Raw genomic sequence first — 16892 nt, 5'->3', positions numbered from 1 at the left:
TTTTTAAAGAAAAAGTAAAAACTCGAGGCTTTTTGAAAATAAATAAATTATCATAAAATTTTACTCCAATATTTGCTTGAAATTTCTTTTATTTGTTGCTGTTGTTTTTATATAAGTTTTACTTTTGTATATCTGTGAAAAATTCATTCTGATTCTGACTTTGTTTTATTGTTAAAGCGCCTTTCGCGGAAGTGACGACACGAATAAGGAAGTAAAATATTTGGCGCCAAAGCACGAGTGGACAGACCCACACCAGCGAAGTAAACAATGATGGATGCTGCCCGGAGAATAAAGTCCAGAGTTTGTGCTGACTTCAAAATGCGGGGATTTATTCTCCGACCGTATGTATAACTAAATCATTTCTATTTTGATTCTATTAAGTCGATCTTGTCTAGTCGTGACGTTCGTGTAGCTGTCAAACTCTTTTTATGAATTTGGTAACTTTCCCCAACCAAATGTCAAATAATTGCTCAAAATTACATTCTGTTGTTACTTTATTACCTAGTTGACTTCAAAACAGGAAAAATGCTCACTCAAATTGACACTATTTACTATTTAAGAACTGTACTGGTTGTTCATTGGCAGTTTTGCCTTTTGTTGCTTTTTATTGTGCAAACATATGAATGTACACATACTTTGTTGTTGTCAAAGTGAGGCCACCAAGTGCCTGGTAGAGGCCCTGTTGTCTGTCAGTCCCACTGAGCTGGATGACATCATCGAAAGGGTGCTGGATGCTGTGGAGAAGCAACCATGTGAGTTTGTGCGAGCGTATGGTGTATATTGGTTGTCTGTATCTGTGTTTTATCCAATAGTGACTTCAAGCATGATCGAGCTATCGGTGGTGGAAAATGCCGTGCAGGACTGCTTTCAATCCTGCGATGAAACCATGTAAGAAGCTCAAAAAACCTCTCGAATGCATTTTTATTTATTTTTTTAAGTCGGAAGGTGACTTTGACTCTTTTCCAGGACTAACGTTTTCAACATCATCGGCGCCTTTGACGTGCCCAGATATATTTACAACGCGGAGCGGAAGAAGTTTGTTCCGTAAGTAAATTACTGTACAGTGTCGTATTTGTACTTTGCATGTAAATATATTTTGATATACTCTTTGTACCTCTTTGATTCCATTGGCAGCCTAAGTATGACCAACCATCCAACTCCGGGCCTGTGCGGCATCGCCAGAGACAAGGCGGAACTTTTTCGGGAGCGCTACACAATCTTACTGCAGGTCAGATTTTTTTTTTTACTACTGTCTTTGTTTTGAGAAGTGTTCTGATGAGGTGCTTATGTTTGAATTTGGTTTACAGCGCACACGTCGACACGAGCTGTTCACCCCGCCTGTCATAGGAGCTGCTGTCGTGCACAATCAAAACAAATTTCAGGTAACCTCGTCATCGCTGTCCTCATGTGTCAAATTTTAGTTCAGTCTTTTTTTCACAAATAGTTTCCATGTGTTATTAATTCTAAATTATTAATCAAGCAAGTTTTGAAAACATAGTGTGGGTCTCCCAAATCCTCAAGATGTTTCTTTTTTTTTTTTTAATTATAATTATTTTTTTTTCATCCAGCTGAAGACCATTGAAGCTTTGCTCGGCAGCACGGCCACACTGGGGGGCGTGATCGTTCTCGGAATGATCACGCAACTAAGAGAGGTGAGGCGGCAGGCCACGTGCCTTTTGGTCCATATAGAATCACAAGTATACATTCATCTTTTGGATTTGTGTTTTTTTTTTTTTTAAATGTTGTCTTTTAATAGGGGAAATTCTACCTGGAGGATCCAACTGGGACAGTAGAGCTCAATATGTCCAAGGCAATATCCTTTCCTTTACTTTTTGTGTTTCAATTGAACAAAAAATTCGATTGAGTTTTGCCTTAATTCATCTTGCACCAGTTTCATAATGGCCTTTACACTGAATACAGTTTCGTATTGGCTGAGGGTAAGTCGAGTGACACGCTGTACTGAGTGTTCCTAATTTAACGAAGGTGGAATCCAAAAATTTAAGGAAATTATGGTCTGAAGGCTTGTCGATGATAATACAGACTGGGCTCAATGTTTCGACCTTGTCTTTCAGGCTGGTACGAGGACTCTGTTTTCCACGTCAATGGTTTTGGCACTCCGCCCATAGAACCTTCATCAGCCACACAGTATAATTAGTTCCATTTTTTAAATCTATTTTCTATTCCCTCTGTTGTTTTTTTTTTTCATGCAATTTAATTTATGTGAGTTACCAGGCATTGTTCGTATCCTAACTTCTGCCACCAGGGCGTACTTTGGCAACATCAACTTTTTCGGCGGTCCCTCCACTACGTCGGTGAAAGCGTCGGTCAAGCTCAAGCAACTGGAGGAGGAAAACGACGACGCCATGTTTGTACTGGTTTCCGACGTGTGGCTGGACAACGCGGAAGTGATGGAGAAGCTCAACCTCATGTTCTCAGGTACGTGTCTACCAGCAGCTCCGCTCTAATGAATGACTGACTCGAACCGTGTGGACAATTTGTACCACCAGGTTACGCGGCAATGCCTCCCACGTGTTTCATCTTTTGTGGAAACTTCTCTTCTGTTCCGTATGGAAAAGGTCACGTCAAATCACTCAAGGGTAAACTCTCCAACTCTTAACAATCAAATGAGAAATGATAAAGTCTCACATTGCTATCATTATTCTCTTTTTAGAGTCGCTGAAGGTGTTAGCTGACAGCATATGTGCGCATCCTAACATACTCAACAAGTAAGAGTGTTTTTTTTTGTCATTGTCGTTTAAATTTGAATTCGTGTCTCACTGCCATTGCCCTCTTCTTGAACCTGCAGTAGTCGTTTTGTGTTTGTTCCTGGCCCTGAAGATCCAGGCCCGGGCACCATCCTACCACGGTAATATTTATATTGAAGAATAAATAGACTACAAATCTCCTTTGTTGACAGATTTTTGTTATTTTTTTACATAGTAGGAATGGAACTCCATCACATTTTTTTAACCTGAAAAACAACAAAATGTTGACAAAAACTGTCGACTACTGATTCATGTCTTCGCTCAGACCTCCGCTGGCGAATCACATCACCGAGGAGTTCAGACAGAGGGTTCCTTTTTGCGCGTTCACCACCAACCCGTGCAGGTAAGTCAAAGCTAAGTTAAGCTCTGGCAAATGAATGTGGTTTTGCTTAAATACTGTTCATGGTCTCTTTCAGGATCCAATACTGCAGTCAGGAGATCATTGTCATCCGTGAGGACTTGGTCAACAAAATGTGCAGGAATTGTGTGGGCTTGCCTAACAGCAACCTGGATATTCCCAATCATGTGAGTGTCTTTCAAAAAAGAAAAAAAAAAGTTGTCCCACTGTTGACACTGTTGTTGTTGTCAGTTTGTCCGGAGCATTCTGTCGCAGGCTCACCTGGCCCCGCTGCCTCTTTATGTCACTCCCGTGTTTTGGGCCTACGACTACGCCCTGCGCGTGTACCCCGTTCCCGACATGGTGGTCTTTGCCGACAAGTACGACCCCTTCAGCGTCACACACTCCGACTGCCTTTGCGTCAATCCGGTATGTAACGTACTTCCTTGACCCCAGTTACTAATTTCCTATTGGTTGAAGCTCTGGCGCTACTAATTGGCATCTTGGAGCGATTCAGAGAGCTCAAACAATGCTAATAGATTATTTTTTCCCAAACAAAAAAGAAATTGTGAGTCGTCATTAATGAAAACTTTATTCATCACTTCACCAGGGCTCTTTCCTAAGAAGTGGTTTTACATTTAAAGTTTACTATCCAGCCAACAAAACCATTGAGGACAGGTAAGGACCGTTTTGTACATTTATTTAAATGGATGAATAAATTAGGTGAATAACATGACTGTTATTTTATGTTTCCACAGCAAACTTCAAGGACTATAATCAGAGATATATTTTTTAGTCTGTACATAAAGTTTTATCGAATATTTGTTTGTGTGTGTGAGCAACTGTCATTTTATTTGTAGTCGTCATGGATTTTGATGCTTAATTTTATATTCCACAAACACAATATTAATCAGAATATTGTGTTTGGACTAGTGCTGTGTAGAACATATTGAGGATAAAATGTTTGACTTGACTTTCTCTTTAAGTGAATAAAATTGCAATGTAACAAAGATAATGAGGTGACGTTATGAAAATAAAGTTCTAATAATTATTGAAAAGTAAAACTGCGCTGTACGAAGTATAGTTAATAGTTATTAATTTAGAAATAATTATTTCCTTTGTAGTTATTTTAATGACTAAATTAATTCATAGTCATTGAGTAACATGGGGAGATCCTCAAAAGCGAAACGTTTTTTTTAAATATTTCAACAATTTAAAAATATAAACAAAATAGATATAATAAAATACAAATTAAAGACGCATGACTCAAGTGTTGCTTAATTGCACGTACAACTTTATTCAAGACTTCGCACAGGTGAACGAAGGAGGGTCATACTAGTGATGTGCATTCCAGTCTTTTAGGTGAACTGAATCTTTAGAATCGGTTCACTCAACAGATTCGTTCAAACGAATCGTTCAATGAATCTGGCTAACATAGTTCACGCCAAGAGACGCACTGACTGATCCGTTGATGCACAGGAAGGCAGTTCACTCATTGACTCGTTCGTGAACGGGAAAGCCAGGATTCATTCCCTCACTGATCCGTTCTCGCGGTGAACTGGAAATGCGAATCACTCAGTGAATGATTCACTCAGTGAGTGATTCGTTCACTCACAGATTCGTTCGTTGGTGAACGGGAAATGCAATTCACGACTCGTTCGTGAACGGGAAGTTACATTTTCTTCTTCGTTTTGTTTTACGGCGAGGTGGCACCAGCTTCAATGGGCATTACCGACACCTACTGGTTGAAGTCATATGAACTGAAAAAAGAACGAATCACTGTAGGAAGTGATTCGTTCACTGAAAGGACTCGTGCTTTAGAACGGATCGTTCACTCACGAGCCAACACCAGGTCATACCACCATTGGTTGGCAACGAGAGGGAGCTCAGGGGCTTTGCCACTTACCCCCACCCACCTGTACCTGAACAAAGGGGTGCCACACGTCGTCGTCGTCCGACTCGAGAGCTACTTTCCCGTCTTCCTTCAAACAACAACAACAACCACGGCCAGGTAAACGTCAGCCAAGGCGGCGGGGAGCGAGTGGAGCCGAGCATGGAGCCGATCACGGCCTGGAGCGAGGAGACTGTGTGCCAATGGCTCCAAGGTGAGCCCGATTCTCACCACTGCCTTTTACACCAGTTTTTTTTTTTTCTCGTTGCTGTGATCGCTTCCGAGCTACTTTGGAGTCACAAATCGATTGCAAACACACGGGAATCCTTTGGGAAGTGAAAGGTGGAGGTGGAATGAGGAAGTGGCCCGGAGGAGCCATAACAGTCCTGTCAACAGTGTTGTGACATGCTTTTTCCCCCCCCCAATCAGACTTTTCTCTAAAGTTTAGAATGATTAGCGCAACTACAGCTACACATACTTGTGTTTAAGACTTTCCTTTTACTATTAAATACAATACAGTGACACTATTAGCTGTTGAAATAACAAAGTAGCTTAATGACTGCTTGTATTTCGGAAATATTGTGTGTTTATCTGTCCCAATACTACGGAAGAGGATTAGGGCCAGTGAAGAAAAAAAAACGAGGGGTGACAGGATTCTGACTTTTTTCTCAGAATTCTGACTTTAAAGTCAAATTCTGACTTTATTCTCAGAATTCTGACTTGAAAGTCAGAAAGTGGGAATTCTGACTTTAAAGTAGAATCCTGTAACCCCTCGTTTTTTTTTTTTTCTTCACTGGCCCTAATCCTCTTCCGTACAATACTTATGTACTTTTACATGCACATTTATTATTTTCTAGTTAAATAAACAGACACTTTTACGTCATAACTTTTCAAGGGTTAACAAAAGTTTTGTTGTGGTTTGCCAATACAAATTCGTGTCAATGCTCCAGCTGCATGTCCCGGCTTGTTATTTTTTTTTTTTTTTCCCCCTGCTAATATGGGCTTTCAGTATGAAAAGCCTGACTCTTCCCATCTCCTACTTCCAACTGCCAGGTCTGGACGCACCCTTGCATCGCTACGCCTTGTCAGAGTGGCACCTATCTGGCCTGGATTTGCTCCAATTGACTTCAGTAGACCTGGAACGGCTGGGCGTGTGCAAGATCGGCCACCAGGAGTTGATCCTCGAGGCCGTGGAGAAGCTGTGCTCCTTGGTGAGGCGGGAAAAACACAATCACGTGTATTTTGTGTACAATACGTGACCATGGTGACGGTGAGGCGAGGGATGTTTGTCTCGAGGGCATTGACGATGACTTATGTTGGTACCGGAGCGCCGACACAATCGTTTACAGTCTAATGCTGAATTCACAGAACGTCGTGTTCTCCTTCGAGCAGCATGGGCTGAGTTTCGTCTCGTGTTGTTTGTTTCATTCCTAGAAGAAAAAGTCATGCACTTGTGAAGGAGGTTTATTTATAACACTAAAGCAGTCGTGTGTTTGTAGGCTAACTGAGCAGGCTCAAGCTGCTTAAATCTGTTGCCAAATCACAGACAGGATTCTCCTTCAATGAATGAGAAGGCTTACGTAAATCTTCAACAACAGACGCGTTTTCATAAGAGCCACTTCCACAGTTTGCGTTGACATGACAGAGGACCATCCGCCCGCCTGTTTGCCTTGTGACCGGCGCTCATTCACAAAAGCCAGCGTCACATGGAGGAGGTTGAACGCGTTCAAGAGCGTCGTTACGTCATTGCGGCGTGGATAAGACCATGAAAAATTCTTGGCCACTTCTGAGAGTCCGGATTAGTGCCACTGGTTGATATGTAACAACAAAGCCCGAGTAGAACAAACCTCTTGACCCCTGTCGAGAGCGGCCTGAATGCAACCAATTGCGCTCAAGCTTTGAATATTGACGAATTTGACGTGAATCGTCCCTGTCAGTCATACGGCGACGGTGGGGAAACCCTGCACGGCCTGGCGGAGAAGCTGCGAATGTTGGCCAACAACTTGCAGATGGGCATCCAGGGGCGTTGGCGCCACAACAGCTACGACGGGCAGAGCGCCACCAAGCTGTCCACCAGTGTATTGCACGCGGTGGTGGAGCTCATCCCTTCAGCCAAAGGACTTTTCTGCTTACTGAATAGGTCAGTAAGGAATTTCAACGTGTTGTGCTCTACGTTTTAAAAATGTTGACGGCGTGCAACTTGATTGTGTTTGGTCAGGTATAAGCTCTCGCATCTGAGCGGACGCAAGACGAGCAAAAAAATCGTGAGCCATTGCAAAGAACTCGGGGCGATCGTGCAAAAGGTTGGTATATTTTTTTTTCCCATCCGTCCAATTTCTTAATGATGTGCCGGAAGTTGCTTCAAAGCTCTCGTCTAGATCGGTGTCGAGGAAATATGTCAAAGTGATGCATCTCGACTGAGAGACAAGCTTTGTACGTTGAGGAGGAGCTTAGTTTAACCTGGGTTGTTAGTGGAAATTACAATACACATTTATTTATTTATTTTTTAATTACTTTCCGCTTCTCTTGAATGCACAATAGAAAAACGTGATTCTTTTTAAATACTTTTAAAGAGGAAGACTTTTTCCCCTCAAGATCTCCATATAGAGGAACTACAACTTGCTGAACCCAAACAGGAGCACAAGCTCCCTTTTTTGTAACCTGCGTTATCTCGACATTCCTGGCATATTTGAAGCCGCTTGTACCTTAAAGACTAAAGAAGGAGGAGGGCCAGACAGTGGACATGTGACTACCAGAGGGGTTTTCTTTTCAAGGTGTGGAGGGAGAAATTAGCCAGCGAGGTCCTTAAAGGCTGAATGTCAAACGCTAAGTAGACGGGATGAGCTTGGATGGCTGACTTATTGACTGATACTGTCGTCAAAGGAGGAGGAGGAGGAGGAGATTACACAGTGACTCCTGACCAACTTTTGACTCCCTGGGGAGGTTTTCTATCGTGAACACAGCAGCAAGAAGAAGAGACGTGTCGGACATTTAAGCCTGAAAGGCATTGGGGATCGAACAAAAAAGGGAAACCAGCATGCCATTTTAAAGGAGTTTAAATTTAGGACCTGTTTTGGATTGCGACCCGGCACAGCAGGTACTGTTACTAGCTCCCTTAATCTGTTGCTATACCTCTCGAAATAGATCATAGTCTACTTCTGCTCTCAGTTGACAAAACCTGGATGTTGTTATCGACTATGCATGCGACTGATTCATTTGAAAATGATGACGCAGCTGATAAGGAGGTCAACTATTTGGAAAAAATGATGTCAAAAATAGGAGCATGAGTGTCTGAGTGTCCGGTGATGTGGAGGAGACAAATGGAGCTGACTCAGAGGATGTTTTCCACTCACATGTTGGAAGTGATTGATCGGCGAGATCACAACTTGATGATAACAGTCAACTTGATAATGGCGCCCTATTGTTCGCTCACTTCCTGTTTTGGATTCTCGTATGTTATGTTGCGTATGCTCACGGTTTAGGCGATTACTTCACGTGCTTCTCGTTTCTTGAGCTTCGGATTCAGGTTTGTCGACTCGGTGGTTTTTGCGGATGCTACTGTGATTAGCATGTAGTTTTCTTAACTTGAGTACACTGGATGGATGAACACAAGCAGCACAACACATGAAGAAAAAATACATAACAAAATCGCCACAGGTGTATTTTTTTGTGTGCTGTGAAAAAACAACCAATATTACTGTCTCCTACTAAACCACTTCTATGTAAAACTTCTTGTTTGTGGGACTGGAACAAATTAATGGCATTTCCTTTCATTTTCATGGAGAAAGATGTTTTTAGATAGGAGAAACCCGCGAGACAAGTTTGATATTTGTTTTACTATTGCAAAGTGATGCTGATAGAGTTCCTCCACATACACACACACGTGTATGTGTCACATGACCTCATCCTATAAGCGTTACAAACAGGTCGCATCAGTAGCAAAGTATTACATCAGTCACGGCTCTCACAAGAGTCGCTTCTCACGCTTGACACCAAAGAAAGGACTCTTATTTCCTGTTTGGTCAAGCGTGAGCGCGATCATGCTTCCCAGCGGCCCGAAGGCCACCACGATAGGAAGTCAGCTGGTCTCAGTTTTGTTGCGTGTCGTTGCTGCGCTCAGCCAGCCTTGAGCTGAGGCGGCGTTGAAGTCAGCCAGGAGGGAAAAGCACAAAAAAGGGTGAAGGGCTGTGTGAACTTTGAACTGGAGGCTTTACGTTTGAGGTATGTAAATCTGATGGCGTGTTTTTTTTTTTTTTGCCAGGTACTCGGGCTACTTATAAGAATAATTAATTCAAGGTTTAAAATTGGAATCGCGTAACCTTTACTGAGCTTAAGAAAAAGGAGAAGCTGCTTGATGCAGCAGTCTTTTTATAGTTGACCCGCTGGCAAATAAAAAAATATTTGATGAATGTAAACTTGCCCCAGGAGGCTCTCGAGACTGTTTGCTCAAAAAGGAAAAAAACAACGTACGTCGTCAAGTGTTTTGCATATTTCAACTGTGAATTAATCTTGTGCCAATGCTTTGCCTTCTTTTCCCCCATACTCCTACATAATAGCTTGTCTTTGTTTCCTTGACAACCACGGAGAGATCAGCTTTGGGACAAAGACACACACACAGACGCGTACACACACACACACTAAGCCACACAACCCAGCACAGCACAATACCGTCTTTTTATCCATATCATCAGAGGAGACCTTGATGAAAAAAATAAATTCGAAACTTTCTTTTTTATGAGTGAGGAGTATGAATATGAAAAGGCAAATATTTGAGATTTTATCGCTTATGTTTGAGTGCAACAAATGTCAAAGTTGTCTGTGTTATTTTATTTTAAATTTCATTTTACCGGATTGATGATGTGAACAGGAAATGGCCTGATTTTTTTTTTTTTTTTTTTCGGGTGAGCTTGTCCCATTTCCGCTAGCAGTCGATATTAATCAGCAGTATTAGATGACATACATATTGACCATGTGACATTTTATCCATCCCATAGAAACGTACAAGTGTCTACGAGAAAGAGAAGGACATCATCTCCGTGGTAGGTCACTTTAATTTCCTCCTACTTGTTCCCACTGTTATTATAATTTTTTTTTTTTTAACGCTCCCATTTCTTGTGGCTTAAGTGCCGTCAATTAGTGTTGGTGTGCGACGAGATTCTGAACAGCAGTCCGGAGGCTTTGCTTAGCAACACCACGCAGCTTGAGAGCGTCGACCTAGTGCCCGTTTCACCGGGAGACCAGCTGGTAATGTTCTCATCATTCTAATTTGAACCCATTTGAATTTTCACATCCCATCGACACTCCAAACTTTCTCCTCAGTCTTGAATCTTAATTTAAGATCTTCTTTTTTATCCAAGGTTGTTCGTGCCTCATGATGAACTCAACGCAACCATTTTATCTCTCCTTTTTACTTCTTTGCCTCTTTTAGAAACTTCCTCCCACGTCCTTTTATTATTCAAAGGAACATTTCAATTCAGCCCATCTGTACCACACACTTTTCAGAAGCAGCCGTGAAATAATGGCAGAAAATCTGTAGCGTATTATTTTACATTATCGCCATGTTATCAATTATATTTGTTTTATTCTTTGCTTTTCCGTGATAAAGATCTCTCTTTGTGGAAAAAACACAGTTTTGTCCGTTAGTGTATATCTTCTCTGTGAACTATATTATTGATCGCGTCTCCAGGGTGAGATTAGTTCGCTCCTATGGCTGAATATAATGAATCAGAGCTAGCTCGTGGCTAATTACACAGCGAGCCGTCGATGCATCTAGAGACAGACGTCGATATTTCACGCAGCGATGACAGAACAATGCTCCTGTGTGTATGTGTGTGTGTTATTTTATCTCCTCCCTAATTGTCTTTGTTTGTCTCAGGGCATCGAGATAACATCCATTGGCTCCAATAACCACTATGTGACCGGAACTGCAGCAGAGGTTAGACTGTTGTTACTGCAATTTAAACGTTTGGCTGTGTCAAAATCAATTTTCCAGAGGATCTACATGCTTGGAAAAAATTGGTGGAAAAATGTGCGTATCATTCTTTAGCCTTCAAGCGCTGTTGCAAAGATCTTGGCTGGAGATGAAGTCATCAAAGTCAATGACCAGATAGTGGTGAGTTTTTTCCCCCCCCCCATTGGAAAAAACCCCCCCATTCATTCCTTCATTTATCTTCCGAACCACTTATATTGCTTTAGGTGGGCTGGAGCAGGGCTAACCTCGTAAAGAAGTTAGAGGAGAATCCCAGCGGCGTCAATCTGGTCATAAAAAGGACTTCTGGTTCACTTTGTCGCAGAGGTCCGGTCCAGTGCTCTTTGCCTGTGCAGGTTATTCAAGGACTCCTTCACACAACAATAACTTGGCACTGAGACCCTGCAAAAATATCAAACATTGAAACACAGCTTACAATTTTGTGTTTGTGATGATTTCCTTGTATAAAGGAGGAGGACGACTACTACAAAGGGGAGAGTTCAGACGAAGAGCTTGAAGAGGACAATCTGAGGCACTCCATTTTCGAGAGGGTAGCAGCATCGGTCCGGTCCCTGTCTTTCAGGTAACACTGACTTTTTAAAAAAATTAATTTATATCGTCATGGAACTACAATCCAATATGTATTTTTAATCAGGTGGCTAACATCACTTTCTTCCCAACAGTTACTGCGAGTCATTGAGGCCCACTAAAAAAAGAAAAGCTTGTAATTACCTGTAAAGGCCACAAGTTGGCGTCAAAACACTTTTTTTTTTTTTATTAGACAAGGCTATGGCTTGACCAAATGAAGCTCCTCCCAAAATTATTTCGCTATTTGTTCAGTCAAATAATTAGCAGGCTAACAAACTTATTACAAATCTTGTAACTATTCGAGCTATCTAGCTTCTAGGCGTATCCCACATGATGTTCAAAGCCAAGTTTCATTCCCGACAGTACCGACTTGCGCTTTCCTCATTCGAAGACAACCTCCTAGCAGCGTTTTATTCTCATTAATCTGCCAGGACAAGCAGCAGCCTGGACACCGTAGGTGAAAGAAGAGTGCAAATGCCATAAACTCCACCCTGCACACACACACAGGAAGATAAATAGCTGAGGGAGTTAGCCATGCGTTCCTGGGAAAATAAATTGAGGCCGAAAAGGAGGAAAGAGAGTAATGGAGCAAGGGTGAGATGTGATGGAGAACAGACTCCCTGATAAATAAACCATCCTTGACCTATAACGTCATCCATCCATTTGAAGCGTTTAGCTCTACAGTACCATTGATGTCTTTTGATGTCAGTTGCTGTGTGTTTTGTCCCGCAGGAGAGCCATTCAAGGGCCTGAAGTGACGGCGGGGGAGCAGCCTATGGGGCAAGAGGAGTCGGAGCTGTCTGCCGACAACCAGGTCGAAGGCAGGCTCACCCCGCAAGGCGCTCTCTCGGTCTCAGGTAGAACATTAGGAACCTACCAACGATTATCCTTCCTGATGTTCTCCAATGTCGCTACGTGTTCCTTTCACAGGAGAGTTTGAAAGTCTGGCCGGTTCGAGACTTTCCCCGGGCGGCCCCCGGATAAGAGAGCGCTCGCCGTCACCGCGAAGCGTTTCCCCGTTCGAAATCCATCGAAGTTTATCACTGCAGGCACTCAATCAGGAGAGAGCCAGCGTCAGTTCTTGTCCTGAAATGATGGGCCACACCGTAAGGAAATGAGCTCACACCAGACGTTAGGACTAACCAATTCTGGGGGGAAACAAAATGCTTAGAGTAATTAATCAATACATTTCTGCTCTGTTCTCAGGGATACCAAGAGACAAAAAAGACTTCTCTCAAAGGTACAACGTGAGAAGCCAATTTCTATCATCTCGTATTACTTAACTGATCATTTTGTTTCAGGAATGACGACGGCCCTCAGTCGACGCCGCGTGTCCTGCCGAGAAATAGTCTTGCCCGACTGCGACGGCTGGCTCTGGAAGAAGAGGAAGGAAAGCAGCGTCTTCATCGCCCAGAAGTGGCAACGCTTCTGGTTCGTCCTCAAGGGGGCGTCGCTCTACTGGTACACCAGCCAACAGGTGAGTGTCAATCCGGGGAAACGAGGATGGAGGCGCTGGTGTAGAAAATGGATGATGGCTTTCCTTTTTGTTTTGTTTTTTTCAGGATGAGAAGGCAGAGGGCTTGGTCAACATCTCCAGTTACACCATAGAGAGCGCTGGCGAGCACAAGAGGAAATAGTAAGGACAAATATGATGCTTTTGTTTTGGGATTCACATACATTGTGATTAATTCAGTCATTCTTTCCCCCCCAAGTGTGTTCAAAATGCGACACCAGCGATTTCACAACATCTTTTTCGCCGCCGACAATGTCAGCGAAATGAGCAAGTAAGTTGGGCCTGAAATGAATGTGGCAATTATTAGAAAAATTACAAAAAGTTATTGTAATGGTACAATTGGCGTCAGTGAGTACACACTGCCCCCTGCAGGTCATATCACACATAACACCCACCATTAGCACATTTCCGAAATTTTTAATATAAATTTTTAAAGCATGACAGCTTCAGTCGGAATTTTATACACATTTAAAATGTGTTTGATCAAATATTTATTATTTTGAAATATGTTGTTTTCTATAGGTGGATAAACTGTCTCATCATAGCAATTCAAAAGCATAAGAAGCTCAGCCCGGGCCCAGACAGTGAAGAAGGTACCGACCGACTTAATAGCATTTACATTTTTAATGCAGTAATGGAAAAATAACAATGTAATTTAATTCTAGTAAAAAAAAAAAATACCTGACTGTGTATGTATATTCACCAGAGTGCTACAGTGAGACAGAATCAGAAAACGAGGGATCCCCTTCACCTCGCAGGAGACATAAGGTCAGCGCACTTGCAAAAGGGAACACTCATTTATGAGCACTTAATCCTAATAGATGTTGATGATGTGCGGCAGAAAGTACAAGCCAGCACCCTGCCGCGCCCCAAACGCAAAACCAACATTAAGGTGCCATTGCCAAGTCCATCAACAGGGGGCAGCAAAGGTACGAGCATCCACGCGTTCACTCCAGCTCCTGACTAAATGTTAACTAAACTTCACATATGGTCGTTTTGCAGCCGCCCCAGAAGATGAGATGGGCAAGATGTTGAACAACATCAAGGAAGGAGGCGTGTCCCTCATGGGCCAAGAGCAGCCGCTCACGCACGACCACTTCAGGAGGTCGTTCATCCGGCGCAATAAGAACCCCGTCATCAACGAGAAAGCGCACACGCTTCGGGCGCTGCAGAGCACCTTGAAGGTGAGTCTGCTACAGTAAGTTTCCTGGAACTGATCGTTGATCGATGGCGTTTGGGAAATTATAGAAGCTCAATGACGTGCAAAACTTGGCCACATTTAAACAAAAAAACTTTTATAAGAAGCAACATGCCAAGCATAACATTGACTTTGATGCTTATATTTTTTTGGTGACATTGCAAACTGTAAAACAACAACAAGACTGGGAAAGGGCTTTTGGATGGTTTCTTAATTATTTATATTCCCAGCTACAATGTACAAAAAAAGTACCCTGAGCAACATGACTTTTGCCAATTTTTTTTCACCATCACAACACACGCTATATTGTGACACTGTCTACATTATACAAATAAATCCCGGTTCGAATATCAGGTGTCTAAAATTGTCCAACTTCCAACATTTTTCTCCCTCCTAATGGACGTGTCATGTCGACATTGGCCCCCTAATCTTAAAAAAAAAAAAAAAACTCTCCCATGCCCACCTAGTTGGAACTGTCCTTATTTGACACGATGGGGTACGCTTTGGATCAGTTGTTCCTTCTCATCGACAGAAAGACTGATAGGTAGTAAATTCTGTGGATGTAAATCCCTTTGTCGTTCGTTAGGCCAAAGAAGCTGAATTACAGCAGATCAACAAAATTCTGGACGGTTCCGCCGTGACGGCCTCAAAATATCGCCAGTGGAAGGAGCAGAACGAAGAACTCATTCATGAAATCGAGAGACTGGCCTCTCTCAGGACCTCCAAAATCGGGGATGCGGACGCCGCCGCCACTGGCAACGTTGCGGCGGGAGTCGCGCCTGCCGATGAGGTTGCCTTGGCAACGGTTGCCACGGAAACAAGCACTGCAGAGACAAAAGGCGCACACAGACTGAACCTCAGCGACGGAGAGCAGCTGGTGGACGCCGAGACTTCTGATGTTCTCCTGGAGCTCCCACTGGGCTCTCCGGTGGAAGAGAGCAGCAGTCCCGGGTTGGAACTCTCACTGGGCTCTCTGGAGGAGTCCATCAACAAGCAGCTGAGTGAGATGAGGGAGAGCGGAGAGGCGCCCGACACTTATTTCTACATTTGAACACATCTTCTGTGTGTGCCAATACACATCAAAACCAGTTTCAATACTGACCAGAAAGATTGACTTTGAGATCTGTTTATGCTGCCTGGAAATGCCGACATGCAAATGTGTCACAGTATAAATAACACAAAATGGTGGTGACAAAGTCAACCCGCAGGTGTCAGTTTGAAAATAATAAGACGATTTTCACAAAGTGAGGACTTGAAAGTACAGAGCTGTTTTCAAATGTAGGGAGTTCCTTACATTCTGTTTTGCTGTTGTTCATACTTTTAGGCTTTTATGAAGTATGACTTCTGCAACCGATTAATGGTATTTCCATTCATTTCAATGGGGGAAGATGATTTGAGATACAACTGTTTAGGGTTGTAAGCGTTGTCGTGTAACAAATTAAACTTGTAAGTCAAGGCGCCACTCTAAGTTGTTTTTTTTGGGTGTGATTATGAGACAGCTTGATGTTTCTAAATTGGAAGAGCCAGGAAACTTCAGTCCTCATCCATTTGTTCTTATTATTCCTGCAAGAACAACTCTTGGGGATTTCCAAGAAAATATTACTGTATCTTTGCAAATTTTACAGGCTCTACTTACGTACACGTGCCTGTGAATTTTTATCTTTTTTTTTTTGGTTAAATTTCAGACCTTGACTTGCCATAGTACAAGTTTACATATTGAACAAGTTGCCAATCAGTATAAAAAATATATTTAATTTTTTTTAGGTAAATATGTACCATAGGAGATGCCTTTTAAAAAAATGTGATGTGTAAATAATTTTTAAGATATCTGCTGCAAGTTCCCCGTTAATTGACTTTTGGAATTATTTGCACAGATAATGTACTGCCAAGGTAGTGCCTTTTTTCCGTTTGATTTTTAGAAATCATAATACAAAAAAAGAAAGAAGTGAAACTATACAATCATTAAACAGAGTGAAATACTTCAGGATTTTAACGGAGACGCACAATTCACCATTTCACAAATTTACATTATTGCATAGGAAGTTTTCAAAATATTCTTTATTACAATACGTAATTATTGATTGGCCTTGTGGAAAGTATTTCCCTCTGTGTTTAACAAATGTCTGTTGTGTAATACAATTTTTGAATTGAACTACTTTATTGAAATAAATGAAATTTTCTACAATATTCAAATTTATTGTGACGAGTTTATACTGAGCTGAGCTTTTGTTTCTGTCCCATTATTGCTTGTGAAGTAGTGACGTGTTAAAAAGCTCTGACTGGCTCATTTTCACTGAGTCATCATAATAATAAAAAATGAGTGTCATGATCACCCACATTTGTCAACTTGACTTATTCCGAATGAAGATTTGCATTCTCCTTTCTTTTCTATCAACTTTTCTAGGATTTTTTTTTTTAAATGTACTATAGGTGGTTATGCATATTCAAATGTATTTTATGGCTTTCAAAAGTGAAAATATGCAGTTATTTGCTCAAAAATATGCAGTTTTTTTAAAGCCCTGTCGAATATAAAAATAGTGCTTTGGTGCCACATTGTAGGTGGGCGTCCGTTATGGTGCTCGGAATTGTTGACGGTGAACGTGTGGTCACAAAAACAAGAAGGCACACGATC

General features: G+C 42.0%; 2 protein-coding genes across 3 annotated transcripts; both read left to right on the top strand.

Moving 5' to 3' along the window:
- Nucleotides 1-176: 176 nt before the first annotated feature.
- On the top strand, nt 177-4153 carry pole2 (polymerase (DNA directed), epsilon 2). The gene is made up of 19 exons (XM_037242083.1): nt 177-341; nt 652-752; nt 813-888; nt 967-1044; nt 1135-1228; nt 1308-1382; nt 1569-1652; nt 1757-1813; nt 1889-1937; nt 2073-2145; nt 2264-2436; nt 2508-2597; nt 2672-2726; nt 2807-2866; nt 3031-3108; nt 3182-3290; nt 3355-3531; nt 3713-3780; nt 3861-4153. The coding sequence occupies exons 1-19, from the start codon at nt 268-270 to the stop codon at nt 3877-3879; spliced, it is 1590 nt and encodes a 529-aa protein (XP_037097978.1). The 5' UTR covers nt 177-267; the 3' UTR covers nt 3880-4153.
- A 798-nt stretch (nt 4154-4951) lies between these two features.
- cnksr1 (connector enhancer of kinase suppressor of Ras 1) lies at nt 4952-16592 on the top strand. Of its 2 annotated transcripts, none has more exons than XM_037240747.1 (21): nt 4952-5207; nt 6047-6204; nt 6931-7133; nt 7212-7296; nt 9988-10032; nt 10118-10237; nt 10869-10928; nt 11040-11105; nt 11189-11317; nt 11432-11544; nt 12282-12406; nt 12480-12643; nt 12756-12789; nt 12851-13026; nt 13112-13185; nt 13262-13333; nt 13585-13655; nt 13769-13830; nt 13904-13991; nt 14065-14246; nt 14847-16592. In XM_037240747.1, the coding sequence occupies exons 1-21, from the start codon at nt 5156-5158 to the stop codon at nt 15309-15311; spliced, it is 2544 nt and encodes an 847-aa protein (XP_037096642.1). In that variant the 5' UTR covers nt 4952-5155; the 3' UTR covers nt 15312-16592. The 2 variants fall into 2 exon arrangements, with proteins under 2 accessions (XP_037096642.1, XP_037096641.1); XM_037240746.1 differs by having other exon boundaries at nt 4953-5207; nt 12480-12655.
- Nucleotides 16593-16892: the final 300 nt, after the last annotated feature.

Source organism: Syngnathus acus, chromosome 22 (assembly GCF_901709675.1).
Source record: "Syngnathus acus chromosome 22, fSynAcu1.2, whole genome shotgun sequence".
NCBI lineage: Eukaryota > Metazoa > Chordata > Actinopteri > Syngnathiformes > Syngnathidae > Syngnathus > Syngnathus acus.
The sequence above is the reverse complement of the archived record's forward strand: the minus strand, read 5'-3'. Positions and strand labels throughout refer to the sequence as shown.